The sequence below is a fragment of the Pecten maximus genome, chromosome 16 (assembly GCF_902652985.1).
Source record: "Pecten maximus chromosome 16, xPecMax1.1, whole genome shotgun sequence".
Taxonomy (NCBI): Eukaryota; Metazoa; Mollusca; class Bivalvia; order Pectinida; family Pectinidae; genus Pecten; species Pecten maximus.
The window spans coordinates 33,267,564-33,286,666 of record NC_047030.1 but is presented as its reverse complement, the minus strand read 5'-3'; the positions used below and the strand labels follow the sequence as shown (position 1 = coordinate 33,286,666).

General features: G+C 36.2%; 2 protein-coding genes across 2 annotated transcripts; one reads left to right on the top strand and one right to left on the bottom strand.

The window, feature by feature from the left end:
- Positions 1 to 4,443: 4,443 nt before the first annotated feature.
- On the bottom strand, positions 4,444 to 12,855 carry LOC117344781 (sodium- and chloride-dependent betaine transporter-like). The gene is made up of 9 exons (XM_033907605.1): positions 12,833 to 12,855; positions 10,042 to 10,174; positions 9,673 to 9,807; positions 9,464 to 9,567; positions 8,490 to 8,614; positions 8,165 to 8,277; positions 7,387 to 7,518; positions 4,983 to 5,082; positions 4,444 to 4,505 (listed from the first exon to the last, which is right to left on the bottom strand). Exons 1-9 carry the CDS (start codon positions 12,853 to 12,855, stop codon positions 4,444 to 4,446), a joined length of 927 nt encoding a protein of 308 aa, XP_033763496.1.
- On the top strand, positions 12,854 to 19,058 carry LOC117344779. Its single transcript, XM_033907604.1, has 3 exons — positions 12,854 to 12,868; positions 13,099 to 14,517; positions 19,044 to 19,058. The coding sequence occupies exons 1-3, from the start codon at positions 12,854 to 12,856 to the stop codon at positions 19,056 to 19,058; spliced, it is 1,449 nt and encodes a 482-aa protein (XP_033763495.1).
- The last annotated feature ends 45 nt before the right edge of the window (positions 19,059 to 19,103 follow it).

Below are 19,103 nucleotides of genomic sequence, written 5' to 3'. Positions count from 1 at the left end.
AAAACTGGCTCGTTTGACATTTATTAGATGGTGCCTCACAAATTTTACCTTAAAATTAAAACATGTTTAATCATAACGCCAGTTATAATGAATACACATCTATACTTACTACAATACATGATCAAATCATTGTTCGGAAATATATATATAAGATATGCTGTATATTTTAATGTTTAAGTGGGATGAAGAGACTATGATGATGAAAAATATAAGTAATGATGACATTGAAGATGATATTAAGACTATATGTTGATAACAAACCAGTCATACTGGAATCGATGTGCGTTTGTGTGTGTGACTTTTATATATTTATGTATTGATAATGTCTTAAAAATAAAATAAATAAAAAAAAAAAAAAAAAAGATATGCTGTATATAAACTATATTGTCACTAAATTTTCGACATATTTAATAAATGTTGTATTCCTTGGTCTTAATATAGATTAAATCAACATTTAAAGGAATCGTTGGGACTGTCGAAAAAAGATACAAACCTACTATAAGATACACTAGAGTAATTTGGGTTAATTATCATCCATTTAAAGGTGCCGTGATCTCTGTTTAGGAAAACAATGTTCTTATGCTTCGAGTTTAACATGGACTTCACCAATCTAACAATGTAACACCATAACAGAGGCACGTAAAATAAAATAAAGCATAATTATTCATGTTGCTGATTATACATTATAAAAGACTTTTTGAACAGCATACCTTAAATATCGAAGTCAGAGTCACATGAGATAAACTTATGCTACTTTTCTCAGTTCCAGACCATTACATGTACATCACAGCTTCAAGATCGCGTACTACTTATTGTAAGACTCGTACCATAATCATTCTAACATCTGTGAGCTGTTTCTGGAGAACCCTCTTCAGTCTGACTTGCTTTTTGATATTGTTAATTTGAATCTAACTGCATCTCACAAATGACTATCCCTTATTCTCACAACAATACGCTCACGCGTAGTAAAATCCATCTATATCCCTCATGTACGTCACGTCACATACAGAGTGATGATATTGGAGGAAGGTTTAGATAGACCAATACAAATCTGATCACAAAACCCCAAATTAAAAGAAAGTATTTCAGTGCTTTAAGCAAATCCTTGTGTCTGATGTCGAAGAACCACATTGACTAGTCATAGTCGAAGCCCGGCTCCATCGACAATATATGAATTTAAATGACATATGTTTAGCCATATCATTACCAGAGAATCGGTCTCGCTGAATAACCTCCGAAACTATCTACCAAACAGGTAGCATCATCATTAGTACCAACAAAATCAAAATCAACAAAAAAGACACACCAACGAAAATTAAAGGCAGGGTGCTGACCAGCACAATCGGATTCTATCCCAGCCGTCAATACAGTCAAGTGACCTGCCATCACACCACGCCTAAATCTGTAACACGGACCAATAGGCTTCCTGCCTTGAACTGCAAACTGGCCATATATTTCGTTCCTATTGACGACAGTGAACAGCATGACAACAATGTTACTGTGATCAAGCATCCTACACTACATTTAAAAAACAATCATTTGGTCTGACTCTCTGTCTCTTCATCAAAATTTACAGTTACGATATCTTAAAAACACTCTCGTACAGAACCATTTTGTTCAACTATCTCGTATCTTTGATAAACGCAAAATTAGTTTACTTCTGATTCTGAGCTATGTCTGAATTGAAGGCAATGAACTTGTTGACCAGGAGACAAAAGACAAATGTACGATGGCGGATTAAGGACATGCAAAGATTTTTTTCTATGTTAGGGCCCTAACTTAGTAACCTAGGGCCCTAACATAGCTATCTTAGGGCCCTAACATAGTAACCTAGGGCCTTAACATAGCTATCTTAGGGCCCTAACATAGTAACCTAGGGCCTTAACATAGTAACCTAGGGCCCTAACCTAGCTATCTTAGGGCCCTAACATAGTAACCTAGGGCCCTAACCTAGCTATCTTGGGTCCCTAACATAGTAACCTAGGGCCCTAACATAGCTATCTTAGGGCCCTAACTTAGTAACCTAGGACCCTAACATAGCTATCTTAGGGCCCTAACTTAGTAATCAAGAGCCCTAACATAGTAACCTATGGCCCTAACATTGCTATCTTAGGGCTCTAACATTGTAACCTAGGGCCCTAACATAGCTATCTTGGGCAATAACATAATAACCTAGGGCCCTAACATAGCTATCTTAGGCCCTAACTTAGAAAAAAAAATCATTGCATGTACTTAATCAGCCACCGTACAAATGCTTTAAATCACCAACAAACAAATATCAAACTACAATCTTCATATTTAATGTTAATTGTACAGTCAAGGTAAGTTGCAACAGCATTGGTCCCTCGAGACGAACAATAAATAGTAGGAAAAATCTTACAAAGGAATTTGCCTTCTCCCGGCTCCTCACAGAACATACATGTCCTACTCATTCGTTCGTTTTAAAACGAGACAATCAACCGACATTCCATGCATATCACACTCTATTTACAGTGGGAATTTTTCCTACAGAACGTTTCAAATTTATGCACATTCGTGATAATTGTGTTTGTTTGTTTTTGTTTAACGTCATATCAACAGCTAGGATCATTTAATGACATACCAGGTTTTGGAGGTGGAGGAAAGCCGGAGTACCCGGAGAAAAAAAAACAGATGCCTACGGTTAGTACCTGGCAACTGCCCCACGTAGGTTTCGAACTCGCAACAAAGAGGTGGAGGGCTAATGATAAAGTGTCGATACACCTTAACCACTTGGCCACTGCAGTCCCAGTGATAATTACTATCGAGTCCCGGAAATAGAAACTCTATTAAGATCCTTTGATTCGAATGCATTATTTAGATATTTGAAAAACATCGATCTATTCTATAGACTATGATGTCCTTTTACCTATCTTACTCTCTCTGGCGATATATATATATATATATATATAACATACTCCAACTCATTAATGCGTTATCCATCTTTTTTACCCAATATTCATTTTGATGATGTAAATATACTATAAAAATGCTTTTAAAAATGAAAAATTTATCCAATTTTGTCTTCACCTGCCATATATTTGTTCATTATAAGTTATCGAATCAATCACCAATCACCACATAAATGATTTCAGCTGTCGAGGGGCCGTTAAATGAAAACAAACAAATCGTCCGTCAATCATATAAAGCTATCTTATTCATAAAGTTGCATCTCAACTTCCTGATCATCAGGGAATGATGAAACTGCAGGCTTCCATTGTTTTGTTGGCTTCACTGATTTATCAAATCTCTGAAACAGAACAGACATTTGATAATAGTTCATGTAAATATAAGCAAGGAATGCGCTCGATTGCGTTCTGTGATGTTCATACATGCTTGGAAATGCATCGCGTAATGGTAATATTTTGAAGTATTTATGGATAATGCCAAGGTGACGGATGTTATAAACATCATGAAATCAAAGCCTATTGGTCAACACGAACATATTTTCTGAATCTATACATGTTACTAATAATGTTGATATATTGTAGGTAAAAAACATATATTACCTCCCTTAGACTACCTTGCTGACGCTTCAGAGTGAGAAACAATGTCACCGGTATGGGTATCAGTGGAAGGACAGCGATAATCCATCCTATTCCTATAGACCAGGCAGGGAAGGATGTAGAGCCATAGGACACAGGCTGGTGATTGATGACACCTATCAGCCACAATGCCTAGAGGAGAAAACGCATGTGACATTTGATCCAGTCCACCCATTTCCAACAGGTTTTCAGCGGATATTTTGACAATGGTGCCGCGTGTACAAGGGATTCCTCAGTTACAAGATGTTCAAGGTGACCATACCAAATTTTCGACATGTTAGGGCATGCGATTTGTATTAAAAATTGTCTAACAAACATATATTATTGAGTAACGGCTACAATGTATACTCACAACACAGAGAAACGGTGTGACGAACTTCCAGAGTACCTTCCATAGCTTATTAGGTTGGTAGCCAATCATTTCCTCAATGTCCTTATAGAGACGGTCGGTACCTGTTAATAGTCAATCATACTGCCATAACGATTAATTCAACACGGAAACCGGTCAACTGCACTGACACCAAAGAAAGAAAACCGAAATTGTTGCTTCTAAACTTCATTTTCCTAGTCGTGTATTTGATTAAATTATTTCTATTTCCGGCTATAGCATTATGACCGGAAATTCGTATAAATTTTATTAGCTAGCCGGATCTGAATAGTCAGTGAACTGACGTAAAGGTAGTCTTTCGTCCGTCGTCCATCAAATTTTCATGACCTAAAAAGGCAAATCTAGCAAATTATTTAGAACATTTCGTTGATGTAAACATTTGGTTTTAAGCATTCCTCGGATGAAGAAGAAGCAATTATATCAACGATCGTTTTGATCCACAGGGTCATGAGGGGCCTGGTCTAATACGGGATTATGCCAAAGCCTTTAAATTCATTCTTCTTCTGTAGGAATGACAGGAGCTAGGACCTGGTCAAGATTTGGTCTGAAGTATCCTTTAATTGAACAGTTAATTATGTACAAAATATGGGTCTTGATCCTAACGAGTTGAAGAAGCGAGCCCAAAAGGAATACTTGAGATAATTCGTTGGAGTACATTTGAGTAATGATACGACAGATTTGATGAAAAATGGTTCGTATACTTATAATGTATTATAATGTAGTCAACAAATCGTCTAATGTACGTCTCTGCATAGTTTAGCTGATCGATTCTACCAGTTTTTGCCACCAATTTCAACAAATTACTGGACTGATTCACCTTGTCCATGACGACTGCATTACATTCACTGGACATATTCGTGTCTCATCATGCGATGCCATAAGCTCACGAAGACATTCATATATAATTATTACAATTGTCAAAATGTTTTTAGACAAAGATAAGTCTTAATAGTCGACCGTTGATGGGCCATCGGTTTTCTACTCCGATATGATTTTTTGAAGTTGTTTAAAATTGTATATATACTACGTACCGTATATCCAGGCTAAAACAATAACTTCCGTCCCTACTAGTAACAGGATTGACACACTCGAAAGGTACCAGTCTGTCAGCTGTACTACGTACATACCACCCTAATGTGAATAATACAAAAATATCGCTACAGACTATAAATAAATGTCGTCAAGTACAACAAAAGGTATCTACAGCTGATCTAGTAAGAAATATGTCAAATGACCTCCCAGCCTATATCATTTATCATTCTGTTTTACATTATTTATTTGTTATATTACTAATTTCAAATACTTATTTATATCACTTATTTGTTACATATGTAACTTGATTCTTTTCTATTTCGGTTATTTGACCATTTTATCAAATGTTAGGCAAGACGATGGGAGTTATTCCATACAAATCAAGGATTATATGTACAGTGAAATGTTAACATTGGATAAACCGTATCTATCAACCACCGTTTGATTAGTTATCAATTGATGCATATTTTTTATTTCTTATTTCTTATTTAACATGCGACATGTATTCTCTTCTGAAATGTATATTCCTAGTGGCGGTTTTACATAGGAAAAACAAAACATGAAAACAAAACAATAAATCATAGGGTCATACAAAAGGTGTGACACGGTTCCTCTAATCAACGTTACGGTTGCACGAAATGCGTATTTGTCTTTCAAAAAGACGTCCTTGTCTAGAGATTTTTAGACTGAGTTTTGGAGTGATATCGCAAAAAAAAAAAAAAAATACAATGTGTACTTTTAATCATTTTAGCGATGTATCACATTAACAAATGGTAAACTCCACATAATCTATTCGTACATATTATTTCACATAATCTATTCGTACATGTATATATTTTACCATTTTTAACCAACTTTTTTATCATAATGATCTAAATATACAATACGGATGCTTTTAAAAATGACAAATTTTATCTGATTTTAACTTTAAAAATAAAACATGTTAGTATACTGTTTGGCCCTGAATGACCCTAGTTGTCGATGGGCCGTAAAACATAAACAAACAAACAAACAAATACTAACAAATGGTAGATGCAAATTATCTTTTACCAACGGTAACAATTTGAAGAACTGCATATTGCCTAACCGTCTTATTTTGTCGTTGCTATAAAACAAATATATATATGGTAATTAACTTGTCACTTCAGTTCCGTACTTGACGGTTCTTCCATCCGCTATGATTTTTGTCAGTCAATCAAAACAGTTGTCACTATTGTTTACCCATGAAACAGTTTTCGAATATTCACTTAGCCTTGTTTTTTAATACAAATCAATATATATTTTAACACGAATTGACATTTCTTGAATACAAATCGATATTTCATCGTACACGAATACAGCAGTGTACGCTGTATATATGAAATGAAACCACCATATATTTTACAATCCTATCGTTTTGTCAAAATTGAAAACTTCCGTCGTGTATCTTTTCGATTAATCAGTAATTAAATTGAATCATCACAATTGATGATAGAAATTTCACACCGTTACATCATCTCCAGAAACTTTTAGATTTATTTGATATTTAAAATTTCTTGCTAATTTATCCATATAAAAACCATATTTGTTGATTTTCTTTTGCCCTTTAATGTGTTATGATGTATCCCAATCTGCGTTTTTGTGATATCAATACAACTAGCAACAAGACGAGATTCAATATTAAAATATGTTTTTACAAACATTATTAAGGGCAAAAAACCAATTTCGTCCTTGATCTTAATGTCTGATCTGTAATGTTTTCTTTATAAAGTTAATATAAGACCAAGGTACAATAATTCTGTTTAACGAATATTTTAGTTTCCTCATTTTCATAGAACCATTTCAATTTCGTACATGTTTGAACAATCGTTCCCAAAGATTACTACCTTTATGTTATTAAATAGTTAAATACTACTTTGTACTGTGTTTCTGGGAATCCTCTGGTGTTTCAGAATAGCATTGCCATCTGAAGACATAAGCATATGTAGCTAAAAAGGGTCTAATTGATTTAATATCGATCGACAGATACGTGCGACTAAATGTTGAAAAAAGGGGGAATATTTGAAGGGTTCAAATTACCAAAACGCTGAAATCTACTGATAACTCTAGTAAACAGGTTTTTTTTTAAAAACAGTATACAAATGTACATTTTCATTCAGGAAAAATTGAGTTCTTTTTTCTTCTAAATTTTATGAAAAAGACTATAATCTTTAATTTTGAAGCGAATGGTCAAAATGTGCCAAAGATATTTTATTCCAACGGACAAAAACTGGCAATTTTAAAAATTGAAATAAATCAGTTGTTCTTGTGTTTTTATAAACACAATATATTTCTTGCAACCTAATTTTTGACTTCTTTTGGACAACTAAAACATCATATATACAATTCCAATGTAATAGGTAATTGATAATCTGAGGTACAAACCTGCGTGACGAATACTATACCGCATACCCCGGATATCACTAGAATGACAGCTAGAGTCAATAGTCCATGACGGCCGAATGTACTCGGCCATTTGTCTGTTAGTCCTGTGTACAGGATTTGGATTTGAACAATCTGCCAACAACAAATAACATCATAAAAATAACGCACAATTCACAACAAATGAGCGTGCCGCTCAGCCTTATGGGAGTGTGATGATTGGTTCGCCTATTGTCAGTATAATGTGGACGGGTGGGGTGTCCTGCAGTATGCTTCTGTGAGGTAGCACTATAAAGTCGGCATCATCTCCGCTCTATCACATGGAGCCAAACACAAAAATACCGCAGCCTCCTAAACCACATACGCATACACATCACGCATACATTTCGAACACAAGGACACAGGGGAGGCCTTCCTTTAATGACCTTAGCTGTTGATTGGACGTTAAACAATGCTAAACCAAACCAATGTAAAAGGAGTAACAAGTCAACAAAACATATGTTAAACTGTGTATTACAGTGCCTTGATCGTTTGTACTTACATGAATTAGAAACATGATAGGATAAATGGTATGTAGGCTTGCATTCTTTTCGCGGCAGTAAGCGATTCACCCGCACTTAACCATCAAGAACATAAGATTCTATTAAAGTAATATCATGTTTAAATTGGTAGGTAATTATTATGTCGCTTAATATTTTTTTTTCTGCATTAATATTGTAACATTTTATTTATTTTTTTATCACACACTCCGATGTTTGATAAGAAGTCTTGGACATTTTACCTGCGAGTCCAATCCCACTGTAAACAACATAAGGAAGAAGAGAGCAGACCATAGTTGAGGGAGCTGCAGAGTAGACAAGGCCTCTGGGTATACTATGAACGCCACGCCAGGACCTTAAAATACAATTATCATATTCTATTATTTTCAGCTTTTAGCTATTTGACTTATGCAACAATTGTTATAGCGTCTCTATATCGACTCCGTACTGATAAAAGTGTTAATACCCTTATCTCATAGTGATACACTAATTAGATACACTGTTCCTTGGTGACATCAAAACAAATCCTTGATATTATTGTGATGTAGTGATAATGTACTTAAATACCCTGATCGATTACATCCTCCATTGACAGGTTGGCCTTCTGCGCCATGTATCCGAGTGTTACAAATATAACGCATCCAGCGAACCAGCTGGTGAAGGCATCAAACATCGGGATTATTATAGCATCCCTGTAACAAATATACATATTTATATATATATATTAGGTATATTTTTTCTTATAGTATTGCATTCTGAATTATCCTGTATTATCTACTGTAATCATGCGTATGAAATATTCATAAATGATTATTATTACTTTTTTTTCAGTTTCAGTCTAAACATCAATGTTAACAAATTAATTAAATAAAAATAAAAATGATTTGCTATGTATTTGATTTCCATTTTGAGATTTAAAAAAAATCCACCACATTATCAAAACCGTAATTCTAACCCAACATTGATAAAATGAGAACAGAATATGAATATGTAGACATATCTATGCACTTCTGCGTCGATATATACTGTATATTTACTTATTATATTGTTAAAAATAAATCTTGTTGTCAAAAATTCATCACGGGGTGTTTCGCTGAGAAGGGTTAACGTTAGTTTACGAACTTTGGCAACACGGTGTCCAAGCCTACATAAATATTCTGATTTAATAAAAGTGTAGTGAATTATTTTATTTACATGTATGTTTAACTAGCATACCATTGAAATATGGTAACTATGTCGCTTTCTATTGAGGCTATTCACCTAAGTAATGAGAAGAATAGACGTCCATAAACTTAAAGTTACCAGACCAACTAGTTTTCCTACTAAGTTGATTGGCATATACATACACTAACATATATTAAAACCATACATGGTTTAAAAGGAAGAATCTAGCTGCTGTTTCCAATCAAATGCGGTGAAAGGGGAGTAATATGGTATAAAGCAGCCTGGTGTGTATTCAAAGTTAATAAAGTATAATTTGTGATGGCACAATAAAGATTTCGCCTATAAAAATGAAACATGAGTAAGCTCGATAACGCTACCTATAAATGTTGTTGTGGAATTTGTTGTGGCTGGCCAATACGATCAGAGCTCCAGAAGGCAGACTTAGAGAGTAGAATGTCTGTGCTGCGGCATCCACCCAAACCTGTGCAACACAACACTAAGCATTATTGAATTTATTTGGACTTTGACGACAGACACATATTTGAATAATCAGTTTGGAAGTCAGAGAGAAGTGATGGATATTTACTGATAATTTGAGGAGTTCCTCCCATCGAGGCACCATGTAGTACTTGAGTCCCTGTAAGGACCCTGGGAGCGTAAAACCCCGGATCAACAGAGCTGTGAGGAACACGTAGGGAATTGTGGCCATCACGTACATCACCTGACGACGGGAAATAAAGGCCAAGTTTATAAATCAACATTTGTTTTCGAGTTTATGTATATATGAGCATGATTGGGAAATGACAAAAGATGACGTTGCTGTTCGCACTAACGTTTTTACTGAATGTTTCGGGGTGCACAGCAACAGTACTTGAAAAAGAAAAGTAATACGTACGTATCCAAATAGTATGCTGTAGTATAAGTTTCTAGAATGTGTTGAAGTTTCTAACGATACCTTTCCTGAGGAGTGAATTCCTTTGAAAAGACAAAGAAAGATGACGATGGAGGTGGCCAATTCCCCTAGTAATAGCTCCCAGCGAATCGTTCCTAGTGTTTGGATACCTTCGGTCAGTTGCAGAACATTGTTTCTGTAATCAGTAATACCTTTATCAGTAAAGCAGAAAACCAAGTCATCTTAGCATATGCGAATGAGTTTAATGTTAAAACATGAAAGTTTGTGTCACTCCCGAGGCAAGTATGTGTGCAGTTGATTCTGCAAGTCAATATGGATGTCAAGTGGAACCCATCAATTCATCATACAACCAATAGTGGAAAGACACAAATGAACAAGGAATAAAGAATCTTGGTCCCCACACTACGTGAGGGAAGGCTCTAGTGGAAATGTCCTCCATATGATGATACAACGGTTCTAGAAAAAACTACTTCCACAGGATGAGGCGAGGGCTCTGGTGTAAACAACCACCACAGGGTGAGGTGAAGAGCAACATCATAATGGGAGACGCAGGCTCTAGTTAACGTGTCCTCCACACGGTTAGAAGAAGGGTCTAGTACCAAATACTCACTAGATGATAAGGCAGAGTATCAGTCTAGTAAACACTTTACATGGTTAGTTGACTGGTCTATTAAACACTTTCCCGTCAGAGTAAGTCGAAGTTTCTAGTAGACCCTATCTCTAGAGGTTCGCACGAATCCTCTATTAACATCTTCCTCGCCTAGAAAGGCGCGGCTACAGTAACCAATACCTTCACAGGAGTAGTGAAATCGCTTGAAAACAACTTCCTCAACAAAATGAGGGAAAGGCTCTAGTAAACCCTTCATTCACTGGGTGAGTGAATTGCCATCGTTATGTTCATGTAAGATGATACATTTTCATTCGGCTGTGATGAAATATTCCAATAGCGCCAGTACAGTAAAAAAATATGTGTCTGGATGCCTTTTCTGTGTGCTTCGGAGCAAGAGAGTTCTAATTGTACATTGTAGCATCCTTACGTAGGTGTAACAACAAATTTGTTAGGAACTTTTTGTGCCATTAGCGAATGTGAAAACAAATTGTGTAGCTTTGCAAATACAGGCATTATGGGCGTTTGGAAACGAATAGACTGAGAAGGACACTCATAATTCGTCAAACTTGTTGATCCCAGACTACGCTCAGAGAATCTTGATATGGAGCTCATACATAAACTGTAAATTGATCACATCATAATAATACCGTAAACATCTAAAAGCGTAATCATTAGATTTCTATAAGACATCATCATTGATTTGTACTCAGATATGAATTCAATTTTCTAAAGAATATATTACAACAGTTTACTTACTCCCAAAACTCTTCAGCTGGAGTTTTCCGTGTGATGTTAATGTAGCCATCGAAATCAGAAGTTGTGTTGTTTATTGAAATGTAACTATTTCTGCTTCCGTTGAGAGCCACCCGGGTTCTAGTGAAACATATTGCGGTGTTCCATTCATGATCACACGTTGCCCAGGGAATAGTGGATGAAAAAGAGTATCCAAAATAGTAGAGTATCCAAGACAAGATGGCTGCATAATACATTCCAACTATAAACGTCAGGGTCATCATTCCGTAGCCAACGCCTGCATAAAAGCAATGTTTTTTTTCAGCCTGTTTATAATAACGATACGACATAACATATACTTTTGTATATTATACGTTTGTGATTATTGGTAAAGAAAATAAAAAAAAATGAAATGCAATGACCACATCATTCATTTAATATAAGTCAGTATACCTCTAAACAACGGGCAACATTCCCAAATGTTTCCCGGTCCGAGATTCGAGTATTGCGCATAGGAAAACTGTAGGAAAACACACGGCGTGCCAATGAGAAACAGAAACAGGAAATACGGAATGAGAAAGGCACCTGAAACAAAGGAACATGTAAGTGAATAAGCGCTTAAGTCGTTGATAAATGTGGATTAGATTGACAAACTACAGAGATTCATAAAACGTAGCCTGCAAGGGAAGCACCTAAAAGTACATCATAGGTGTGAATTTGACTGTGCGAAAAGCACCTGAAACGTATGGGTGTGAATTTGACTGTGCGGAAAGCACCTGAAACGTATGTAATATGTAATACTATGTTGATTAGACAAAAATGATAAAAAAGCATCTCTTATAAAGGAAAGCAATGTGAGGATATGACTGTGACGAAGACACTTTCAATGTAGGGATGTATAGGTGGATTATACTGTAAGGACGCCCCTAGATCGCACGAACACATATGTGGGTAGGACTATCAGAAAGGTACCTAAAACATTCACATAAACTATAAATCAAATACATGTAGTTTAATTGTTAAATCAAGCTACAGCCGTCATAAAATTCATCATAAATCGTCGTTATTTGCGTTACAACTACTCCAAAAAAGATCCAGACCGAAGGATGTCAATTATCATTCAGATTTAATAAAATGATTTTCAGAAAAAATAATGTATTACAGACATGCACATACACTATAAATCGAGCACATGTAATTTAAATGTAATATTAAACTTACCTCCACCATTTTTGAAACAAATATACGGAAACCTCCAGATGTTTCCGAGTCCAACAGTGACTCCAATACACGAGAAAAGAAATTCCAGTGGGTTAGACCAGTTTCCGCGGGCCTGATTTGGCATCTTCTTTTTGCCTTTTGGAACTATTATGGAGGTTGTATCGTTCACTGAGTTTCTCAGTGTATATTCTTAAAACGATTGATTAAGTCTAGTCTGGCGTTGTTGATTCTGATGATGTGTTGCATGTGTATGTCATCAACTACGCTCACAAGCCAGTGACATCTGTCGCCATGCGGTCTACCAAGGTACCCGGATGTATGTTTACCCATGATCGGGTGTACACTGTTGGGGAGTATATTGTAACCCGTTAATACAGCCACATAATAGGATTATCATTGGAACTGATGAATGCTCCCCGCGGTTTTTCCAGTCTGTAAATTTTGCATTTGATCATATAATGAAACACAACCGTAAAACAGTTGTTTAAATGTTTACAAGATGAAAGCGTAATGTAAATATATCTATATATCTATAGATATATTTCGCCATCAGAACGCCATCAGAACGTCGCCACCTGTCGCCATCAGAACGCCAGGCACTCAAAGCACTCAAGCATAATGCGGAGATTGTTATCAAGCCAGCAGATAAGGGTTCTGCAGTGGTTATTATGAACAGGGGTGATAACATCAATGAGGCTAACCGTCAGCTTACCAACGAGACGTTCTATCGCAAACTTGATAGGGACCCGACGCAAGAACACGCCAAACTAATCAATGAGGCCATCGATAGAATACTCAACAAGGGGGATATAGACGCAGATACCGCTAGTTTCCTGCGTCCCGTAAATGCTCTATCAGGGAAATTCTATCTCCTTCCTAAGATCCATCAACCTGGAAACCCGGGTAGACCTATTATCAACTCTATAGGCCATCCGACGGAGAAAATTTCTAAATTCGTCGATTTCCATCTTCGACCAATTGTTGAAAATCTACCATCTTACATAAAAGATACCACCGATTATCTTAATAAAACACCATCCAGCAACATACCAGAAGGTACTCTGCTAGTTACAATGGACGTCATCTCTCTTTACACAAACATCCCTCATGCGGACGGCATTAATGCTTGTCGGGAGGCATGGGAACGCCGTGGTTATAAGCACCCATCGACTGATAGTCTAGTAGAATTACTTACACTTGTCCTCACACTCAACAACTTCCAGTTTAACAATGAAAACTACTTGCAGGTCAGTGGTACAGCTATGGGCACTAAGATGGCTCCTTCATATGCTAATGTATTCATGGGACATCTTGAATCCCAACTTTTAGCATCTGCTCCAATTAAGCCATTCAGCTGGCTCAGATTCATCGATGATATTGAAATCAAATGGACTTCGAACCGGACATCACTCGATGAATTTATAGATCACGCAAACACGTTCCATCCAACAATCAAATTCACTGCAGAGGTCTCCACGGAAACTAACACATTTCTAGACACCAGTTCAACCTTACTTGACGGGAAAATAAACACAGACCTCTATTCCAAACCAACTGACACGCACCAGTATCTCCGCCCGTCCAGCTGTCATCCCTCACACACCACGAAGAGCATTCCCTATTCCCAAGCTCTACGTATCCGACGGATAGTGTCCGATGATACAGTCTTCGAACGTCGATGCTCAGAACTTAAATCACACCTTCTTGCTAGAGGATATAAATCTACTTTGATAGATCGGGAACTAGACAAAGTCAGGGTACTTGACAGAGCCAGCCTTCTAGAATACAAAGTCAGAACTCCGACACAAAGGGTCCCTTGTGTTGTCACGTTCCATCCTAACTTGCCGTCTATTTCTTCCATTTTACATAATCATTGGCGCATCATCGAGTCGTCAGCTGCACTCAAACGGATCTTTCCAGAACCACCGTTATTGGCCTATCGTAGACCAAAAAATGTAAGAGATCTGGTGGTGAGCAGCAAATTACATTCATCTGCCTCTGTCGTTACAACAGGCTCCTTCAACACATGCAGCAAAAAAACGTGCAAATTGTGCCCATACACTGAGTCCACAGACACGTTTAAATGTGAAATAAACAACCGTGTTTATCACATTTTACAAACACTGACATGCACATCAGCCAATGTTGTATATCTCCTCTCCTGCAAAAAAATGCAAAATGCAGTATGTTGGAGAAACCAGCACAAAGCTCAACATCAGAATCAACAATCACCGTTGCTCCATCAAGCAAAACAGACCAGACTTTCCTGTGGCAAGGCATTTCAATTTACCTAGTCACAGTTGGAAGGATATGCAGGTGGTCGCCATTGATCACTGTCCTACCTGGAATGAAACTAAACGTCGTTCCAGAGAAAGATACTGGATCACCAATCTCCAAACCTGCTACCCTCGGGGTATGAACGAACGTTAAAGACGTCTTCTGGATATACTCTCCATCTGACCATTATATCTGACAATTCATGTAGTTAATTATTCAATTTGTTAAATTTTTCATAATTGCTGTACTTGTTGGGGCATCTATTCATTGTTGCTCTTTGAGACTCACATTTAGTCGCCTCCCGCCATCATGCAGCAGCATCTTGGTCCGAGTTGGTCCGAATCGTCTGTTTCCCGTAGCGTCCTGTAGGGACACTTCGGCATTCGTATTTCTTATATTTTCAGTCTTGATAAATATTTGTAGCAGTTTTTTCACACGTGTGCTCTATAATTCTTATGATCTAACACATATTTTTCTAAAGTTTTTCAGACTTTGTACACGATATTTAATCAATCACTGTAGAGACGATAATGCAACATTTTTTATATAAATGCAATGTCGTCCACTAGCAGTGTTTAGGGACGAATCGTCTTTGAACTCTTCGGAATACTTTCACGTGCGGGGGAATTCAAAATATCTCTGCCGTTGGTCGCATAGCGTTCTAGTGTTTGAACATGATGCAGTCACGCTAGTATCCGCCTTCGGCCCACGTTTGCCGAAGGGTTCATTGTGGTTTCTCCAGTTACTAAAACATTAATTATTATTCTTATTGTATTATATTGTATTTTCAGTACTTCTTATATATATTATGTGATTGTATTTGTGATTTTTTGTGTTTTGATAAAGGGGCGGATTGCCTCGAAAATTTAACAAACCTTATTGTTTACACTGTTTGAATTACTTCTTTGCCCCATATATATCCATATATATATATAAATACATATATGTATTGAAGGTAAGGACATAGTTCACTCAATTCAGTTTCATCAGCAACGATGCAAAATATGTTATAAAGTAAGTTTATTTCTGGTGCAGGACTTCTATAGTCCTCTATACCAGAGTCCAAATACTGATATTACTACATTCAGAACATCTATATTAACACAATTAGGAATTAATACATTGATATTAAATTTCAGTCTGGTATATTACATTGATCTATATTGTTATTTAAGCTGTATAGTTGTGGACGATATGTTTTTACAATGGCCTTGTTGCAGATGTGACAGCTTCAGGTTCTAGAAGTGTGTTGTTCTTATTGCAGTGGAAAAGTATGTTTTCTTGTTGTTGATGGTGCTCGCTTGGGATATATTCTATTAGAGTTCCTCTTTCGCTGTTTCTCTGCGATATTTTCATAGTTTGACGCGCGTTTTTACAAAATTTCTTGTTGTATAGTCCATTAATTCGATCATTAGTCCCCTTAGCCGATAGGATGATGTTGGAAGCTTAAGTTTCCTTAATCGTTCGCTGTATGTGAGATTTGTTCAGGCCCAGTGTCATGCAAAATATATATTCCCTTAAAAAAGATAACCGGATACTTTTTAGTCAGAAAAAAAAACATCCGGATACTTTTTATACCCCTATAAAAACACACCCTTCTTGCATTGAAAGTACTCGCCTTCTACCAAAAAAAGAGATTAAGTTCAATGAATTTAGTCTAAATAGTTAAAATATCAATAAATTACACTAGTGGTGTCATTTACAAGTGTACGTGACCCCAGTCTACCTCAGCCCTATCACCGGGGTAAACAACGGGGTTTTTTTTTTGGCCTCAAATACCACCAATTTTGTTTCAGAAAGCATTTATCAAACTTTTTTTTATATTAATGATGATCATCCCATCGAATGGCCATCCTTCGGATACTTTTTTATTCTGCCTAATAAAGTACCCAAACATATACTGTTTATACCCTGCCCATAAGGACAGGAAATGACAACAACAACAAAAAGCTAAAAACCTGTCTTAAGCCTGGCCAGTGATGTCAAATTAAGTCATTTTACACAAATTACCAGACTTCATTTTCCATACTGTTCACTGTAGAAAAAATAATGGGGTCTGCTTTGGTTTGTTTTCTCTCCCCCCCCCCCCCCCCCCCCCTTCCTCCTTTTTTTCTTTGAAGGGGGGGGGGGATTTAAGGGAAAGGTCTGCTAAGAATCTGATTATTTAACACTATGGTTACAAAATTAAAGGTCCAGGTAATTAGATTCGAATGTCACTGGTATTTTGATTGGGAGTTACCATTTCCCTATGACAATTGATACATTTATTTTCACATACTCAATATTTAAATTATGATAGAATATGGTGTGCAGAACACACATAATACAAAATTAGGTATGTCGTGCTCTCAGCCGTGAATCATGTTATTTATAAAAGAGAACGTGCACCTTTAAAAACGAATCGTTGAATTTCATAAATTATTTATAATATGACTATAATTTGATATCAAACAAACGAAATATGAACCATGTATCGCAATCTCATTTTCAGTGTGAGAGCTACACAGGTTTTTATGCAATTGTACACGCAACATGAGCAAGAGAACAAATTATATTAACTGAAATATAAACTTTTACCAAGCTATATTTTACAGGGTAATGTCCAGAGTTTAAGCAAAAAAATGTTGGATATGTAACAACAAGCATGTTGTGTATTGTTAAAAAAAACAGTATTGTCCTTGCCCTTGATCTATAACCCCTTAACCTCAAACTTGATATGTAGTAACTCATACTGAAGTTACTACAAACTTTCAAAAACAGAACGGAAAACTGAGTGGACGGAGTGACAGACACCCGGACGGCAAGGCGGACGGACGGCAAGGGAACATGTTGTTCTCCGGTTTCACCAATAGATGACTAATATCCATATACAAATAAATTTCATCTATAATTTGACATCCAAAACCTGGCACGTCCTAAAATGGCCCTGTTGTTAATGGGACGTTAAACAAAAACAAAGAAAGAACCAAAAAGCCCCCACCCCAACAAAAAAAAAAAATAAGAAAATAAAGAGAAAATCCTGATAAAAAATAAATATGCCTTACTTAACATTAAGCTTGTGGTAGAACAGTAGATGTGCGCTTGCCTATTACGTAGCTGTACTTTTGACATTCTAGCGTTGAACATTGGCTCGTTTGACAATTATCAGATGTTACCTCACAGATGTTACATTAAATTAGAACCTGTTTACCCATACAGCCAGTTGTAATGATATACACATATAAACTTTCTTAAATACATGGTCCAATCATCGTTCGGGGAAAAACATAAAATATGCTGTATGCACACCGCGTTGCCAAATGTTCAGCATTTTAAATAAACGTTGTATTCTCAGGATATATACAATCAATCAACATTTAAAGGAATCATTGTGCCTGACGAAAACAGATATCACAAAAACCTAGATCGAAATATTATGACTAATAAAATATACCCATCAGTAATTTAGGTTATTTGTCATTGATTTAAATGCAACATGATATCTGATTAGCATAAACATGTTCTTATTCAACGAGTTAAGCATGGATTTTATAAATCTCACCGTGTCATAACGTATTAGAGACAGTAGCTCCAACTCAACTTGAAGTATTGTATTACATGTTGTTGATAATAGATTTTTATAGAAGATTGGTAGTAATTTTCTATACTGATAAAAGAAATTGTTCAGTCTATCTTTACAAAAAGTTCGAAGCCAGAGTAAGCCTATCAAACGTGAATATCGTTATGCCATCTTGTTTTGATACTTTGAATGCAGCAAAAGGACATTGACTGGGCTGGTGGTATATCATACAACCTTACCGTTTTCATAACTACTATACAACAATCATTATAATTATATCAATGGAAAGTCTATTTTAGGAATACATTACTTGTAGCAGTATACTGATTGTGGTTATATCAATATATAAGTGTTTATTGATATAAATGTGGATCAGTCCAATTTAGTGAGATAACCCAATGACCTTGAATGACTTTGGACTCGTAGCTGCTTTCCATGTTTGCATTCTTCTGTAGATGTCTCATTGACCTGTCAGGATAACGTTTAATCGTTAAAACAACAATGTTTATAGAAATTTTGACATATAATATTTTCGTGGGTTAGAATCATGTGATATATTATATCATAATTTTATTTTGTTAATTGTGCTTTCAATTTGTTATCAAAGGTCTGATTATCTATATTTTTTTTCTATTTTAATTTTAGATTGTCGCTGCTTAGAACATACTCTTTCTAAAATCCATACCTTGCACATGTGCGATAACA

Coding starts and splice junctions, on each gene's coding strand:
- LOC117344781 (XM_033907605.1), bottom strand. CDS start 12,855: ATGGCGACAGATGTCACTGGCTT. Junction 10,175..12,832: donor GCGACAGATGTCACTGGCTT/GTGAGCGTAGTT, acceptor TACTGATTACAG/AAACAATGTTCTGCAACTGA. Junction 7,519..8,164: donor CAGTGGGATTGGACTCGCAG/GTAAAATGTCCA, acceptor TGTTGTTGGCAG/ATTGTTCAAATCCAAATCCT.